Source organism: Rhynchophorus ferrugineus, unplaced genomic scaffold, assembly GCF_030347505.1.
Source record: "Rhynchophorus ferrugineus isolate W39M unplaced genomic scaffold, kcgeb_rfMv2 rfM7, whole genome shotgun sequence".
In the NCBI taxonomy this organism is placed as follows: Eukaryota; Metazoa; Arthropoda; class Insecta; order Coleoptera; family Curculionidae; genus Rhynchophorus; species Rhynchophorus ferrugineus.
In genome coordinates, this window is record NW_027472586.1 from 34,251,869 (window position 1) to 34,268,148 (window position 16,280).

The window sequence follows — 16,280 nt, forward strand, 5'->3', positions numbered from 1 at the left end:
GTTGATATTAATCGCTACTGACTAGAAATGTTAAATTTGTATCATGTATTTATTGAAATATCGAGCTCGTGGATGGGAGATATTATCGCACCCTCTATACTCTCCAGAACTCCTCCCATATATCACTTTTTCGCATCAATAGAGCACGCGTTTGCAGAGTAGCACTTTCTGAAAGGCAATTTCGAATAAGTTAGAAAATGGCTCGGTGACAAACAGTTTAAAAAAAAATATAAATAGAATCAAATGGCCAATATTTTGAATATATACGTTTTTCCAATTTCGTGAAAATCACGTAATTTTTTTAATAAAGCCAGTAATTGCTTTCCGGTACATCTGGTATTTAAAATACCACGAGTTTAATTCGCGTTATGTAATTAATTAATTTATTAAACTATTGAGGGGATAAAAAAGAAAAGATGAAATATTTGATTTAATATTTGAAAAAAAATGAATTACTTATAGTTCTGTGATATACATATTTATTCTCCACCACATTGACAAGTTAACAGCTACGCCTTATATGCGATAGTTGTGGTTAGAAAGCATTTTTATATTAACTTTATGTTTACAAAACTTTTAAGAATCAATATTCTTAAAACGAAATACTTAAGAACATCGAGGTAACCCTCAAAGATTTAAATTACAAAAATAGTGGAACAGAAAAACCAAAAACGCAGTTATTACCACATAGTTTTTCTCACATATAGTAATAAATATCAGTTAGGACAACTAATGAAAACTTACAAAATGTGGATTAGGCCTACAGAGGACACCTCTACAAAATTAAAAAAAAAACGCGCATAGAACTTTACCTCATAGGTGGTGTGAAGAAGAGTTTATTGTAAATATAATAAGGCTATAAATACAACCCAACAACCTGTTGTCGATCAGTATTTGGGTATAGTTTTCTCCTTTTATGGTTTTTCTTTAATACTCTTAGAACTTCACAATCTGCCCGTGGGCGATAAGTATTATTTTATGATACTAACATATAGAAGATCGCTTCAGTAAGTATCTGCTGTACAAATTTATAATCGAAATTTTATTCTAGAGATTATGATATCTCACTGTGTGTCTATTAATAAGAGTGTATGGTGGTTTGCGTTTGAGCCAACGCACTCCATTGTCTTCGCGCTCATTTAACTCTTTGGGAAGTGCATTTGGATGCACACTCATGTGTTTCAGAGTATTTAGCATTTTTCACTAGTTATGGGTTATAAGGGGATATCGCGCTGAATTATTTAATCAAATGGGCCCAAGTATTGACTTATACAGCAAAACCTTATGATCTAAGGATAATTTAGATTGACGCCCTATCATCAGCCAATACATTTCGATCAGTTTAAGCCCAAGCTGTTTGCGTTTTGTCACTAGATGTTTTTCAATGTTAGCGTAGATCGAAATGCATTCTCATAATATTTGACATTGTGTACTTGCGGGAGTTGATAATTATTAATTTTTAACTGGGGGACAAATTCTTCTACAAAGAGTGAGCTTCATATGGGTATATTTTGTCTTATTTGCTTTGATACGCCATGTTTTCAGCCACAATTCGACTTTCTTTAGATGAAGTTTTTAGATGAAGCGGTTTCTTGTAACTGATATTGAATCCTTGTGTGATGATAAAATCGCTGTATCGTCAGCATATTAGCAACACTAGTGCTTCTTGAGTTCGGTCTGTAGACAATAGATATAACAATGGACCTGCGGAACACTGAAAACTATTGTATGTAAATCTGTGTATTCGTCATCCGGTTTCACAATAAAATGCCTGTCTCTAGGGTATGATTTCAGTAGCGTAAGTGCGTATGGGGAAACATCTTTGAACATCCTTCCAGTAATTAAGTCAAAGCCAGGATCTTTGTTAGCATTGATTTCTTTTATTTATTGTTTGTTTCACTTCCTTAACAGTAAATTTCTCATGTGGCAGATCCATTTGAAACCGAATGTTAAGAAAGTCAACTATGTGATTTTCTTCTGTTGCATATTTACTTGAACTTCGAACGGATACGGATTAAATACTTTTTTTTGGATGTTTAGAAAAAACTAAAGTCTAGGTATTGTTATCAATTTTAAAGGGTGGATTTTGCTGTTGAAGTTTTTAATCTTTATTGTTACTTTCCTGAGATAATATTCCTTTGCATTATTTGGTCTCCTATATATTTTTGAAATACTTGATTTTGTTTATATTTTATTAACTCTTTCAGCTCTTTTGTTACCAGGATGAATTTTCTCTTCTGTTCTGTTCTAACTTGTCAGGGTTTTCGCAGTTTTATTTTTCAATATTTTTTTGTCAACATTTGTAGATGATATATAATAACATTTTAAATATGCTGCGCTATTAGGAGTTGCATACAATGCGGCCTCTTGTATATTTTTTCTTATATTTATTGCTGCTGTTTCTGTACCTCTTTCAGTTTTGAGAGGTTAATTTATAGATATTAAACAATCTAGTTTCTCTCTAAATAATGACCAGTTAGTTTTAGTGTTCTAAGAAAGCCGTTTCGTTGGCAATATTTAAGTTGACTATCGTACTAGCTAACTGGTGAGCGATGAGATGATAGATGAAAGCATGATTCAGCTTTGCACTTTTGATGTCAATATTTTTGGTAATACTATGGTATTGGAAATTTTATTTCTATCTGACAGCCAATATATTGGCTCACCGGTAGAGAAATGTTGTAGATTATGTGCCTTCATTGCATTACATGTTTTGCTTCTGCCTTGTTGTGTTTAGGTGGACAATAGCTAGCACTCATTGTTAATGGCCCGTGCACTTCAATGGTTACACTGGCGGCTTGTAAATATTCCTCGCTGAATTTCTTTCTTTCGCAGTGTTTTATGTTTCCACGTATAATTTGGAATGTTCCTCCATATTCTTTATCATCTGTGTTATATAGCTTGTATTTCGGAATCCGTTAATAATTTCCATCAGTGAAATATGCTTCGGATATGATCACGATATCAATATTTTGTTCATTCAATAACATTTTAAGTTCCCTCGCAAGTTGCTGGAGTCCATTAGCATTCCAGACCGCTATTTTGTATTTGTATTTGTACAGTCAATAGGCCAGCTTGCTAACGACGACGGTGAGTAAATTCATCATTGTACTCATTTGCTCCATAAGTTTACCCATCTTTTCCTCTAATTTACTAATAGTACTTATATGTTCAGTGGTGATTGGTATTGTCTACGAACTGTTGGTTACTACGTGTGCGTGTGATATATGAGGATGTTGTATTTGTGCATTAGATGAGTTAAATGTTATAGTCTTTGTTCTTTGTTTTAATGCTTTACGGACTAGGCATCCCCTTCTATAACTTGCATGATGGCCACCCTTTTCAGTTGACCCATTTTACTTTATCGCCACGTGTTTTGCATCATTCGTCGCATGCTCGCCTACGCATTTCACACATCTATATAACTTGCGACAGTATGTTTTGGTATGCCCATATGCTTGGCATCTGGCGCATTGCGGGATGATTCTTTTTGTGTATGGAGATTCACATTTAAAGACTTTGTGGTTCAAATATTTAATCTCGTAAACATGTTTATTATTTTCTTTTGGCTTCAAATGAATATCAAACATTGGCAGTGGCTCCTTTGTTGCATGATGTTTAATATTGTGTATATTTACAACTTCGTGGCCTTGTTGGGTAGTATGGAATTGCGTATTTCTATTGTCCAATTCTCTTATTAACACTTTGTAGTGTTCAGGGTCAAACACTTAAATCTTCATTGTTTCAGATCCCATCGTTTTTATTATTACATATTGCCTTCAGCAAGTCATGCAGGTGTTTAACAGCACTTGTTTAACGCACTGAAACTGTTGTATGGGTTCTTAAAGCCAATAATCGCTGATTTTCGTGTCTTTGGACGACTTGTTCTACCGGACTTCTCAAGCATGTTTTGTTTGTAATGATGTTCCATTCTGGCATTTGAGGGATTTCAATTATTGGCAGGTTGATCGTTATTTCGAAGAGCGGGTGAGTCAGTTGATGAATAGGCAGAAAGGTGTTGTGGATTAGCTATTATGTATTGAATAACTTAATAGTTATTGCGAAATGAATGCGAAATTTTTTTTATAAATAATCCTATTTATAAGGATTAAATACCTAATTATTTTTAAAGATATTATATTATATTTATGACATTGACTCTTCTTGATAATTATCTTCTGTAAAGTAGTTTTATTATTAAGTTAAACATTATAACGAAACATCAATATTCCACCAACAACATTCTTGGAACGATACTACAAGTATTTTAATTAAAATTTTTCTTGTTTTTAATTAATGCTTTTATATAATTATATATATTATATTATTACGCAACTATAAATAAGTTAGATATTAAATACATATTTATCATTCTAAAACATGATGATAATAATTATATTATAAATAAAAGTAGTAAGTATTCTGTAATTTAAATTACGTCAAATGTCCTACTTATAAATAAAGTAAATTCGATAATCGATTGATATGATTTAAAAAAATAAATAGAACTATTAAGGTAACAGCTTTAAAAATTGTAACTATAATGTAATAAATATTTTTTTATATATAATGTTTATAAAATGACAATTGATGAAGAACGTCATTGCTAACCTGTATATGATCCATTCCGGCCTGCGAAGGTCTTAGTGTCTTGATTAAGCTGAATATTCATTACTGATCTGCAAAAAAAAATTAGGTTTGGACAGTGAACGTCTCCATTTAATTATGATGAATGAGTGAACGATTCAAAAAAGTATACATTGATGACGCGAATTTTCGTGTAGTGATTATTTTAAGTATTGACGCAGTATCAGTACTAATTACTAATAAGTACAAGTATAAGTACTAATTTCGGCAGCTTTCGTGTCTGACCTTGCCGTATTACAAACGATCGAGGTATAAAATCAATCAACTGAATGCCGCCATTTTCTTTTGGACGTTGAAGTAGTATCACTGTTGTCTGGTAATGTGATATGATAAGTGACGTACTTATATTATAAACGTTTTCTTTATATTACAGTGAAATTTAACCGGCAGTATTGCCTATTCGGTCGTGCCCATAAGGTATTACTTCTTTTCATAAAATAAAAGTGTTTGACTTCACAACTTACACATTTTATCACTTATATACATACATATTCACATTATTTATATAGAAAGTCACTTAGATTGTTATTATAACGTTTATATGTCAATAAATGAATTATATTTATTATCGTACATATTGTTTTATTTTCTTAATAGAGTTCCTGATATTACTATTGTTATGGAAGATTGCACATATATAAATAAAATTTAACTTGAACTTAAATTTAAATGGAAATTAACAAAACAAAATTAATGTAGAGCATTATAATAAATATGGAAATTAATGTAGTTGTAATGCCTACAAATACATACAATAGATAATAATTGACAACGCTGAAATATCAACTTTACATTTTTTTACTTTTTTACGCACATTCTACTAGGGGTATCGGTAACGGAGAAATGTATTGATAATTCGGCTTTGATATTTTTGAAAAAATATCGATATTTCTTCACTCTGACCTTACTTTTTCTTTCCCTATTCGATAGTATTATATATAGTTATTTTAATTTGCAACAAAAAACAACATCAACTTAATTATTGCTATTAAACATTCAAATTACGACACGTTCAGTTACGTATTTTATAATACTTGATCTTTTTGTTAAAATAGTTGACCATCTAATTACTATTTATAGGTTTATATCGATGGAAAATATCAGTCTCTGTTTGTATCGCTTTTCAATCAGTCGCATCATCTCTTCTTGAATAAGGCTATTCTCGTTTGAAATGGTGTTGGATTGACAATCGTTCCGCGGTTACTTGAAACGTTTCTGGGTGTAGTTAAGTGGGGTTCGGGCAAAAATATCGCAATTGAAGCTGTAAGGCCATAGACTAAGTAATATTCAAGCTTTGAAAAACACCCCTCGCCCATAGATTCCTGGCACGTTCATCTTAGTTCAAGGGGTACGGCCAGGGTTCAAAGGCGGACTGAACGTACCGTGAATTAACATTTTCCATTGGAATTTGGACAGAAGCTTGTAGTTCATGGTGAACAGCTACCAAAGGTGGATTACAATATCTCAGTTTCTTAGCTGTAGACTATTGAAATCTGGGATCACCAAAATTTAGAAAACTAAATTGTTTGCCTAAGTGGTAAACAGGACAGGTTGGACTCTTTTTACCCCCAGTGTCGCTTTGTACCGACATTCAACCAAAAGACTCTTCTTTTCTTGATTAAATCAGTTTTTAAGTACATTAAAATATAAATTATATACCATTGCAACAAAACATAGTGGCTAGAGGTACAGCATAATAATAGATACATATAGTAATGGATAACAATAAGATTGCTAGGAACAATTATAACACGAAGGGATAATGAACATGTGATGTATCTTCTTTTATCACTATAGTAACAGATGCAAAGGAAGCTAAACGTGTGAGATACTCCGCCGTCAATGTTGGAAAGACTTATATATTAGGATAAAGCTAAAATAAGATATCCACTCAGTTCAGACGCTGGCACTAACTATAATGAAAGTACAATGAGTACAAAGGAAAAAGCAAATGCTCTAGATACGTTGCAATTCCAATTATTAAGAACACTGAAGAGATATTACGTGACCATATCGTAAATGAATGCTTCAAAATCGTAACTGTAAGTTATTGATATGTTCTTTTCTATCAGTATATTTTGTTCAAACTAGTGTATTAAATGGATAGGTTTAAACTGTATAAACCTTTGCTACTACTGTTAAATATAACTTATGTTTTAAAGCTGCAACGATAAAATGTTATTTTCTTCAATCATAAACTAAATTGACAATTATGGAAATAATTCTAAAAACAAGGAGAAAGAACTGGAATACTCTATAAAAAAACTCGCCATACTAACGAACAAAACTTTGCCTTCTATACCTATTCTTTGGGACATAGACTGGATAAGTGAAAGATATGACGTTTAGTAAAATTTAGTAACACTTATTTATAGATTTGTATCATTCAAAGAAATATTTAAGATTACTTAGTATAATAAAAAATTAATAATAAATATTCTAATAAAACATTTATTATAGAGAAATCGGAAAACTGAAATACTTAACGGACCAATTCTAATTATTATTAAATCGTTATCTTGTTATTTCCCTAGTAAGTATATCACATTGATAATTCGTGTCAAAAATATTTTAAATAAGTAGAAACTTTTGATAAATTAAGTACCACGTACTTAAATATACGTGTAGATTACCTTTTATTTTTTATATTATTCGGTTAATTGCAATAACATTTTCTAAATGATGTCATGCTGGAAAAATCATACAGCTCAAATGCTCATGCAAAATCAGGACATATACTTATGTATAAACGTATACAAGTATTATCACTTTCCATCGTTACCCTTATCATAACCTTCAAACAATTTTTATTGTCAGATTTATCGTGAAAATCCCTGTATCCAATAGCAATTTACAAATTATATTACATAACATTTTACTAAAAATGTATTTTTATATTGGTTGCTGCTAGTTTTCTACATTAAATAATAAATAACTATATTGTCCAACTAATTCAAGAAAAATGTAAACGTAAAGTTAATCTTCAAAAATACCATCGATTACCGCTCTATATTTGTTATTAAAATATGTTGCTGTTGTTGCAGTTATTAATTGCTCCGTCGCGGGATGACAACAAAGGCGATAGAATCTAGGAATTTTTCGATATTTTTCGACTTTAAATAATTCATTTTAAATGGCCGTTTTTATCTTAATATCTTAATAATATTTGTAATATCGATATATTTTTTGTAAAATATAGATATCTTTTATACTTGTTGCAAAAAATATATTGTTATTTATTTTCTCTGATATAAGGATAGTTTATTCGATGACCAATACTCCTTACATAACTCACGGAAACGAACAGGCGGCAACCCCGTCACATTCATGTCATATCACCATCTGCGGTTTCTCAGGAAGCATAAATGTGCCAGGGAAGGTTAAAAACCCAAAGTACCAGAACTGAATATGAAGAACAGTATGCAAATCGGCTATTTTAAAATGTATCATTGACTGAAAACAAAACTAGAAAAGTATATTTAGATTTTGTGATGCATTAACATATCTGTAACAATACTAGTAATTAAATGGTTGTTTTATTCTTAGTGTTGTACCAGAAATTGGTTTTAAAATATGGAAGAACAAAAGTAAATATGGAATGTAGGGCTAAAATTTTAAAAGTTAAAATATCAGAACAGCAATTTGTTTATAGTGGATAATATGCCAAAATTTCACCACGATATAGCTGCAGATTTTTTAAATGATAAGAGGCAAATAAGTAAATTATTCTTATACTATTCATATGAGATAAATAATATATAATTGTATTAGAAGTAATACTGAAGTTAATTATAACTTTTACACACATTTTGAGTAAATTTTCATTACGTTAATCTAAAAGCTAGATAGTTCATTAATAAATTAATTAATGAGGTATGTCGGTCACAAGTAGTAGCAAAAATTCCAGTAATTGATAAATATTTGATACTTATGAATAAACAAAACATATAACATTATTCATCAATAACACCCTAATTACCTAATTTTTACTAATGACTACTATTCTATAGGTGGAGAAGTGAAACAAACAAGGAAAAATAATATACTTTTATAACAGTGTATAAGTAAATAAGTTATTTTTTCGGAAAAATAATGATGTAATAACTGGAGACCTCAGATGAAAAGTTCGCTGGTCTACTAGATGAAGATTTTGCTTTGATATAGATGAACATAAATACAAATAATATTAGATAATATCTCAAGCCTTTATGGACTTTCTGTAAAAATATTTTAATACGATGTCTTTATGTAACTATACTACATGCAGTTGATGTAAATATATTTCAATATTACCTCTATATAAATATGGCGTTTTTCATGCCTTTTTTACATTTCTAATACTTTTTCTACTGGAATATGACTAATTATTTCCAAATGTTGCCCAATTTTAATTTAATGGCAAACACAATCACACCATTTCAATTATGCTACTATAAAATACTAATTAAAATGTATGTTAAAAGTGTAACTTACCTTCGTATTGCTGGTGACATATTTGGAAAATATGATTCTTTAAACTTATACTGTGAAATGAAACCGTAAAATGAATCAATATAATGAGTGAATTTTCATATATAGAAATAAATTGATAACGATAGTTTAAACTGATACGGTTTTATATATTTCACTAGAGACCCCTATTATTTTTTCTCTATTACTTAATGATAAAAATTATTTTGTTTTGCCGCACACAGTGTCACTGCCAGCAGTAGTTCTATTGTACCAAAGAATCCCACTTTTTGTCTATTGTTAAATATTTATTACCTAAAAATATTGAGTACTAATTAAAACTACCGGTCACTACTATCAAATAGCGATTATAAATTATAATGTATTAAACATTGATGATAGTTTCGGTCAGATTTTTTATTCATTTTTATTTACAACTAATCTACAGTCTATTCAACATAGCAGTGAACATTGAATTATAACGTTAAAATAAATGATATCTTATAACATTTTTCTTTCTTTCATTATCTTATTTGTATTAGAATGTTGTAATAATGTGAATAAAAGTAAAATAAACTAAAAGTCAAAGTTAAATTCAGCAACATTGCGTCGTACTTTCAGTTTTGTTCACTATTAGATACACCACACAACACACACTATGCTCTGCTTTTAAGTCACTGCACTACACTATTTCAAAAGGTTTGGTCATGTTAAGTCTTCTCACTATTCCACTTTGGCCTAGCAGCTGGGTTGCTTCTGCGTTCTCGTAGTTGTTAAGCCGTTATTCATGCTTCTTTGCAACATTTCTTATCTCCTCTACCACCGTCTCCACTTCCAGGTCTCTGGGTAGGAGGTGGTTTGTTACATACCAAGGGACTTTGACAATATCCCTTAGTACCTTGTTCCGAAATCTTAGTTCAGAGTATCTACCTAATAGCCAATTTAATTTTCTATATTTGAGATTCAGCTATTCTGTTTTCTTCACAATGTGTTATTTCCATCGTAACTTCGCATCTAGGTCCATGTCTAGGTACTCAGCTGTGTTTGCATATGGAATAGTATAATTGTTAATAATTATTGGCATTTGAGCATTGTGTTTATTGGTAAAATTAACATGCGCAAACTTTTCTTCCATGCATTAACTTGACTTATTGCCTCTTGGTGTCTTGCTTCTTAGCTTCTTGTTCCGTTTTGTCAACTGCCAGTATACATGTGTCATACGCAACGTGGCTGTTGTAGTTTTTTCTGTTACTGGTATATCATAGCTGTATGAGATACGAGGAGATACAGCAATGGACCCAAAACACTGCCTTGTGGTACACCAACTTTAAGCTTATATTCAAGATGCCAAACCTTATTGATGGTCATTACATCCAGGAATATTGCTGAACATATCGTCTTCTCTTCTAGTGCTTTTTCCAATTGATCAGAAAGTCTATGGGCGTGGTCTACTGTTGCGTGTTTTTCTCTAAAAGCAAACTGATACAGGGGAATTATGCATTTTTCATGATGACCTCCGTCGCTTTCCAACAGGTAGGCACATCTAAAACTTGCATAAAATATACTAGTTTTACTGCTGCTTTTCTTGGCAAGTGTTTTAAGATAGTTCTGGTTGTTCTTTTGATGTAACTGGTTCTTCTTTGCGACTACTTCATTTATTTGAGGTACGATTTCATTTCCATCTGTTTGATTTGGTTGAAAAGGAATTTCCAGATGGTTGGCAAACGGAAGTGGTTTTTCTAGAGTGCTGGGAGGGCTAGAGCTCATGTTGCGTTTCCTCTTCTTAAAGGAGGATTATGTGATGTTGGTCATTTTATTCCTTTAGTGGCCTTCCACAGAGAATAGTCAGTGTCTTTCTCATATGTGACCCCTTGATGGTAGTAGGAATTTATTGTTTCGTTCTTTATTTATCTGCTCAGGGTTTGTGTGATATTATTTAATATATTTTTATTTATTGACATTCTGTTTGCTCAGCCTTCTTTTTTCAGCTGCGAGATTTCTTATTTCAGTAAGATAGTAATTCCCAGCAACTATCCTTTTTATTGGTCTCCTACCGTCTATTCTATATCACTAACCAAAATCTCGGCTTCTATATCAACATCTTCTGTTGTTTTTTTCATGTTTAGTTAGAATTTTATTATTTAATACTTTTCTGTGTTGTACCGTGGTCTTGTTGTAGTGTTTGAATTTTTTGATGTTTATATTTTTTTCTGATTATATAGATTTCCAATAAATCAGGAATTCCATTAATGCCTGTTGGCCAGTATATAGGTCGTCCAGTGGAAGGAAGTCACAGTTGTGGTCTTTAGCTGCATTGAGTAACTCTCTCTTTTTTGTAGTAATTAATCTAGAACCCCAAAAGGTGTGTTTCGCATTGAGACCTCCTCCTGGTACAAATCTTCCTCCAAGATTGTCAAGAACGTTGAAATCGTGTTCTTTCTTGTGATTATATCTCAGTAACAGTATATAGCGACTACTTTTATCATTTGCAATATATAGCCTCAGAGGTGCATTTGTTCGGTTTTTATTAGTATATCTTCAAAATGTTTAATATTTTGATTTATTATAAACGTGCTTCCTCATCTGGCAGCATTAGGCTGATGTATTGTGTATGTATTATATCCCTTGAATCTGAGATAGTTTTCATTTATGAAATGCGTTTTTGAAATTAAGTCCATAAGCGTTCCATGTTACTATTCTAATGCTAGCATTCTGTTCTGTAACATGTCTTCTATGTTGTTGGTGTTGTTTTTTCTCTTTTGTGGTGCACTATTTCTTCCTACGACTATGTCATTCCAGGTATGCAGTACTTTGTTTTCTTGTCTTGTCATTCGCCTGTTCTGTTGTGATGTTGATGGTTTATCATCATTTTTTTTGTGATTGTCTACAGTTTTTGGTCTATATAATATGTTTCTTTTTCTTTTTTGTAGCTTTGGTACATATAGGGAGTACATTTTTTGGCTTAGTGCAAATGTTTTGTGGCGTGTTCTTGTGCATATTTCGCGCATCTTGGTGTCCTATAAAACAATATATTTGAATATGTCCATATTCTTGACACGGTTTACATTGTGGTATAAATTAAGCTTAATTTCCTTTACAGCTAATAGTTCTGATGAAGCATTAATGCCTTTAGTGGCCATATTTTTCTCTTTTATCTATGTTAAGTGAGGGTGGATTTTTACACACCTGCTTTTCTTGTTGACTAATGTTTATTGATGGAGATTGTCCCGTAGTTTTCTCCGGTGTATTCTTCTTATTTCTTTTACATCGTCCTTGTTATTTCCAGTCAACTTCATTTTCTAATTCCTTCTCGTCAATGGGATAAAACCGATTGAGATACCGATTTACTTTCCTGTCTTGTTCGACTCTCATTTGTGTCATATGTTTTTGCAGCGGATTAATTTTTTGGTGTATTTGATGACAGTTCTTTTTTAATCGTAATTTTTATAGTTGCACATGTTGTAATATATGTCATTTAATATCAAGCATATCTAACTATTTTAATGTAATTATTTAATATTTTAAGTACCTTTAATTAAGTGTATTTTAACATAATATCGAGATAAATAACAGTATTAATGTTATTTTAGGTTAGGTCTCATTTGTTTGGTTTATTGTGTATATGAGCCCTTAATAATGTTGTTATTTTAAAATGGATATCTAACTGTACTCACTGAACATTCCCTGTCGTTCACTACTTAACCACCATGTATTTTCAAAATAAAAAGAAAAATATTAATTAATTTCAAGCCTCCAACAAGTGTCAAGAAATATCTGGTTTCTTGACGATCAAATAATTCGATGGGACATACTTCACCAGGTTAAAGGTAACTGCTATTATGACAAACAGAAACTTCAAACATTTTGAAGAATACTTACGTCAGACGATGGATGAACCCAAATGTCGTCACACAGGTCATGTAAAGTAAAAGAAACTAAAGGGAGATATAGTTTAAGAACTCATAGAAGAATATAATACGCTAAAGCATGCCTAAACAAAGATATTGTAAAGTACTTGATAAAGTAGTACAATAAGTTTATAGGGCTATTATTAAAATAAACTTAAAATTACTATAAAAAATTACATTTGTGCTTTTTGTTCACCCGATCATCATTTAGCATTTACCAAATGTATATGATTTAAACTTTTTTTGGTGTAGTTACTATTTATCGAAAATGTATATATGGGTAGCCCTGTCAAATACGTTTGCAGCTGTATCTTCAAATTGTCATTACAAATTTTAACTGTCACAATTTTGATATATCTTAGTAAGTTATAGGGTGATGGATTATATGATTTCAATAATACTATTCTCATATCTACCAAGAGGCGATTGTGCATTTCTCAGTTATTAACTACATTTATTCAATATTCCAAATATTTCAAGTTTCGTAGGTCTGAACTATTCAATCACATGCATTCTACGAAAATTATGGTATTCTCTTTAAAATTATTATTTCACAATCACCATCAACGAATCCATTCTGGACAAATTTGGGTTATTTCCCTCGATAAATCCCAATTTAATATTTTCGCTTAACTTTTCATTCAGTCGGTAGCATAAAACCAACTTTTTAAATGCAAAATGTAAGACGAGTAATCCAAATAAAATCGAAGAGCAGCTCTAAGGTAGTTAGGAAACCGTAAGTGACCTCACAGCACTTCTGATTGATGTTTTACGTAACGTAGCAAATTTAACAATTTTGGGTTTTAGTTTCTTTTAAAATCTTAGTAGTTCCCATTTTCAATTCTAAAGCAAATGTATTTTTAATAATTTCTTTATAATACATTATTATTCTAGCTAACATTGCCTTGACCTATCATCAGATTAAGTTCATTAGTTTCTGGATTGGGAAATTATTGTATTCATTTCTTTGACAATATCAAAAGTATAACAGTTATTTCAAAATGACGTCGTTTGGCACAACTTATATTGTACAGGAATATCTCTCGTCAACTTTCAGGGCATTATGCCTAAAGTTTGAAAATGTGTTTAAACCTTATTTTTTATTATTTTATTATTATTTTATTTAATAAATTTTTATCACTTATACTAAAAATATTCAATTATGTATTATAATTTAAACGTAGATCTTCCAATTATCACAGTATTCCTTTAGCAAATAAATTTCTATAATATTTGCTTATTAGCTATTATTCAGGTTACTTATTATCTGATTATTGATTTGCCTCTCTGCCGATAAAACGATATTACGTGTATATATTATAGACTAAAAATAAAACAAATATATATTAAATGTATCTACACCTGTATAAATATTATTTTAAAGTTATGAAATGTAGATAACATAATACATATTTCGAAAAATGTAAAAATCTAGAGTATTTTTTATTCGGAAGTTTCAACGTTCAACCACATGTAGCTTCTAAAAGTCGCTAAATTAATATACATTATTATTTACTATAATACAAACACAATCAATACATCAAGTTATATATACGTATTATAATACTTCTAGTTTTTTAAGGCAGTAAAGCAAAAACACTAAAAACTAGTTAGGAATCAGTTCAGTGTTCTGTAATCTTTGCAAAAATTAAGTCTATCCCATATACTTTGTGTTTAAAAATGTCTATATCGGAGATAAACTGTTTCACTAATATCCTGAGAAACGTTTTGTAAAATACCTGTAGCCTCTGATGCCATGGGAGTTGTTGTCCCAATTTATAAAAATTCTTTGCTACGAAAAATTTTAAAAGTAGCGCACGATTTAATGTTCTGCAATCATTTCTTGAATAAATACCTGACAACTCAGTTCGCAAGCGTTCTTTATCAAGTGAAGGATAAAAGGAACATACGGAAGTGACTTTATCCTCAGAAAATTTACCGCAGTATTCTCCAAAGTATTCCAAAAAGAACAGTGATCCAACTACTAGGTGCTCTTTAAAATAAAATCGATCTTTTGTACAATTTATTGGAACATCCTCTAAACCAGAAATTCCGTGATCAAATTTACTGTTGCCTAGACAACTGCGTTTATTTTCCGGCTTGACTTATTATATCTAATGCTAATGCACTAAGGGTGCTATCAATATTATTTTGAATTTGAATAATTCCAATATTCTTTGCTGCAGTTTGTAAAAAAAAGGATATTTATGTGGCGCATCGCATGATGGAGAAAAGTAGAAAATTTGATTACTTAATGTTGGCGAATAGAGCACCTGCTGCACAAAACTGATCTAAATCATCCATACACCCAATGATGTTGCAGTTTCTATTTTCGTACACAACATTAATAGTAAAACGGGCCGTGGATTATCCTTTTGTTCACAATTTTGTTCAACACTTCTACTCGCTGGGAATTATTAAAAAAAAAAAAAATTCTTGTAGATGCCAAAATACGTGCACTTGCTTATTTGATTTATAACGAGCAAGGGGATACTTAAGAGTTAAACACTTCACCACTTATAATTAAAGGAAAAGGTGAACCTCATTATCAACTGCAAGATTATGGAGAAGTCCCCTGATGACCAATACTATATTGGCCCTCCAGGGTCTACCCACGCTGGTGCGGGGGTAACAATCCGCCATCTTATAGAAGCTGCCTCAACTATAGTAGTTGGAGTTATATAGGAAGCCTAAGCGGCAACATTTACCTGTTTCTTTAACTTTCAGCAGCCCGGGTTTGTAAAAGACCTGTGTCACCAGCAGCAACTGTGGCGATCCTCACATAGCTGACTTTTCTGGATGTACTTTTAGATCAGCTGCAAAAAGATCCAAAAACAACTCAAGTCAAATCAAAGCTAAAGCCCCATATCCATTTGTCTATTCCTAAAACAAGCACGGAAAGTTAATGCCAACCGGACTGCTACCGTCACTTCAGCTTCATCTCAAGTAATTAATTTATGTGCTTATCTCAAACTTCCAATGCGTGTCGAAATTAACAATAAAAAATATCCATTTAATCGTGCTATTCCGCTGTTTAAAATAGCTATCTCGTAAGTCCTAAACATCATGTCCTGAAATACGAAGAGCATAATTGCAGTGATGCCAAACTATATCACTGTTGATGTTAACATCTACGTTGATTAACTCCAGTGTCTAGCCCAAACTAAATCCATGCTCGACTAAACTAATAAAAATAGATCTTATATACAGAGTTGGTCACCCCTGCTTTATAACGTTAATCATTTGGCTGAGTTTCTTGCTGAACTCCATGGTGCA

General features: G+C 31.4%; 1 protein-coding gene across 2 annotated transcripts in view; it reads right to left on the minus strand.

Moving 5' to 3' along the window:
- The window catches only part of LOC143199869 (uncharacterized), a 54,363-nt gene that overhangs the window by 7,871 nt on the left and 30,212 nt on the right, over window positions 1–16,280 (minus strand). The window contains exons 1-2 of one of the 2 annotated variants that reach the window (XM_076409988.1): window positions 9,121–9,263; window positions 4,612–4,679 (exon numbers count right to left, since the gene is read on the minus strand). In XM_076409988.1, coding sequence (XP_076266103.1) covers window positions 4,612–4,679; window positions 9,121–9,140 — 88 coding nt within the window. In that variant the 5' untranslated portion in view covers window positions 9,141–9,263. Of the gene's footprint in view, window positions 1–4,611; window positions 4,680–9,120; window positions 9,264–16,280 lie in introns of those variants that run through there. The other variant, XM_076409989.1, reaches the window with a different exon arrangement.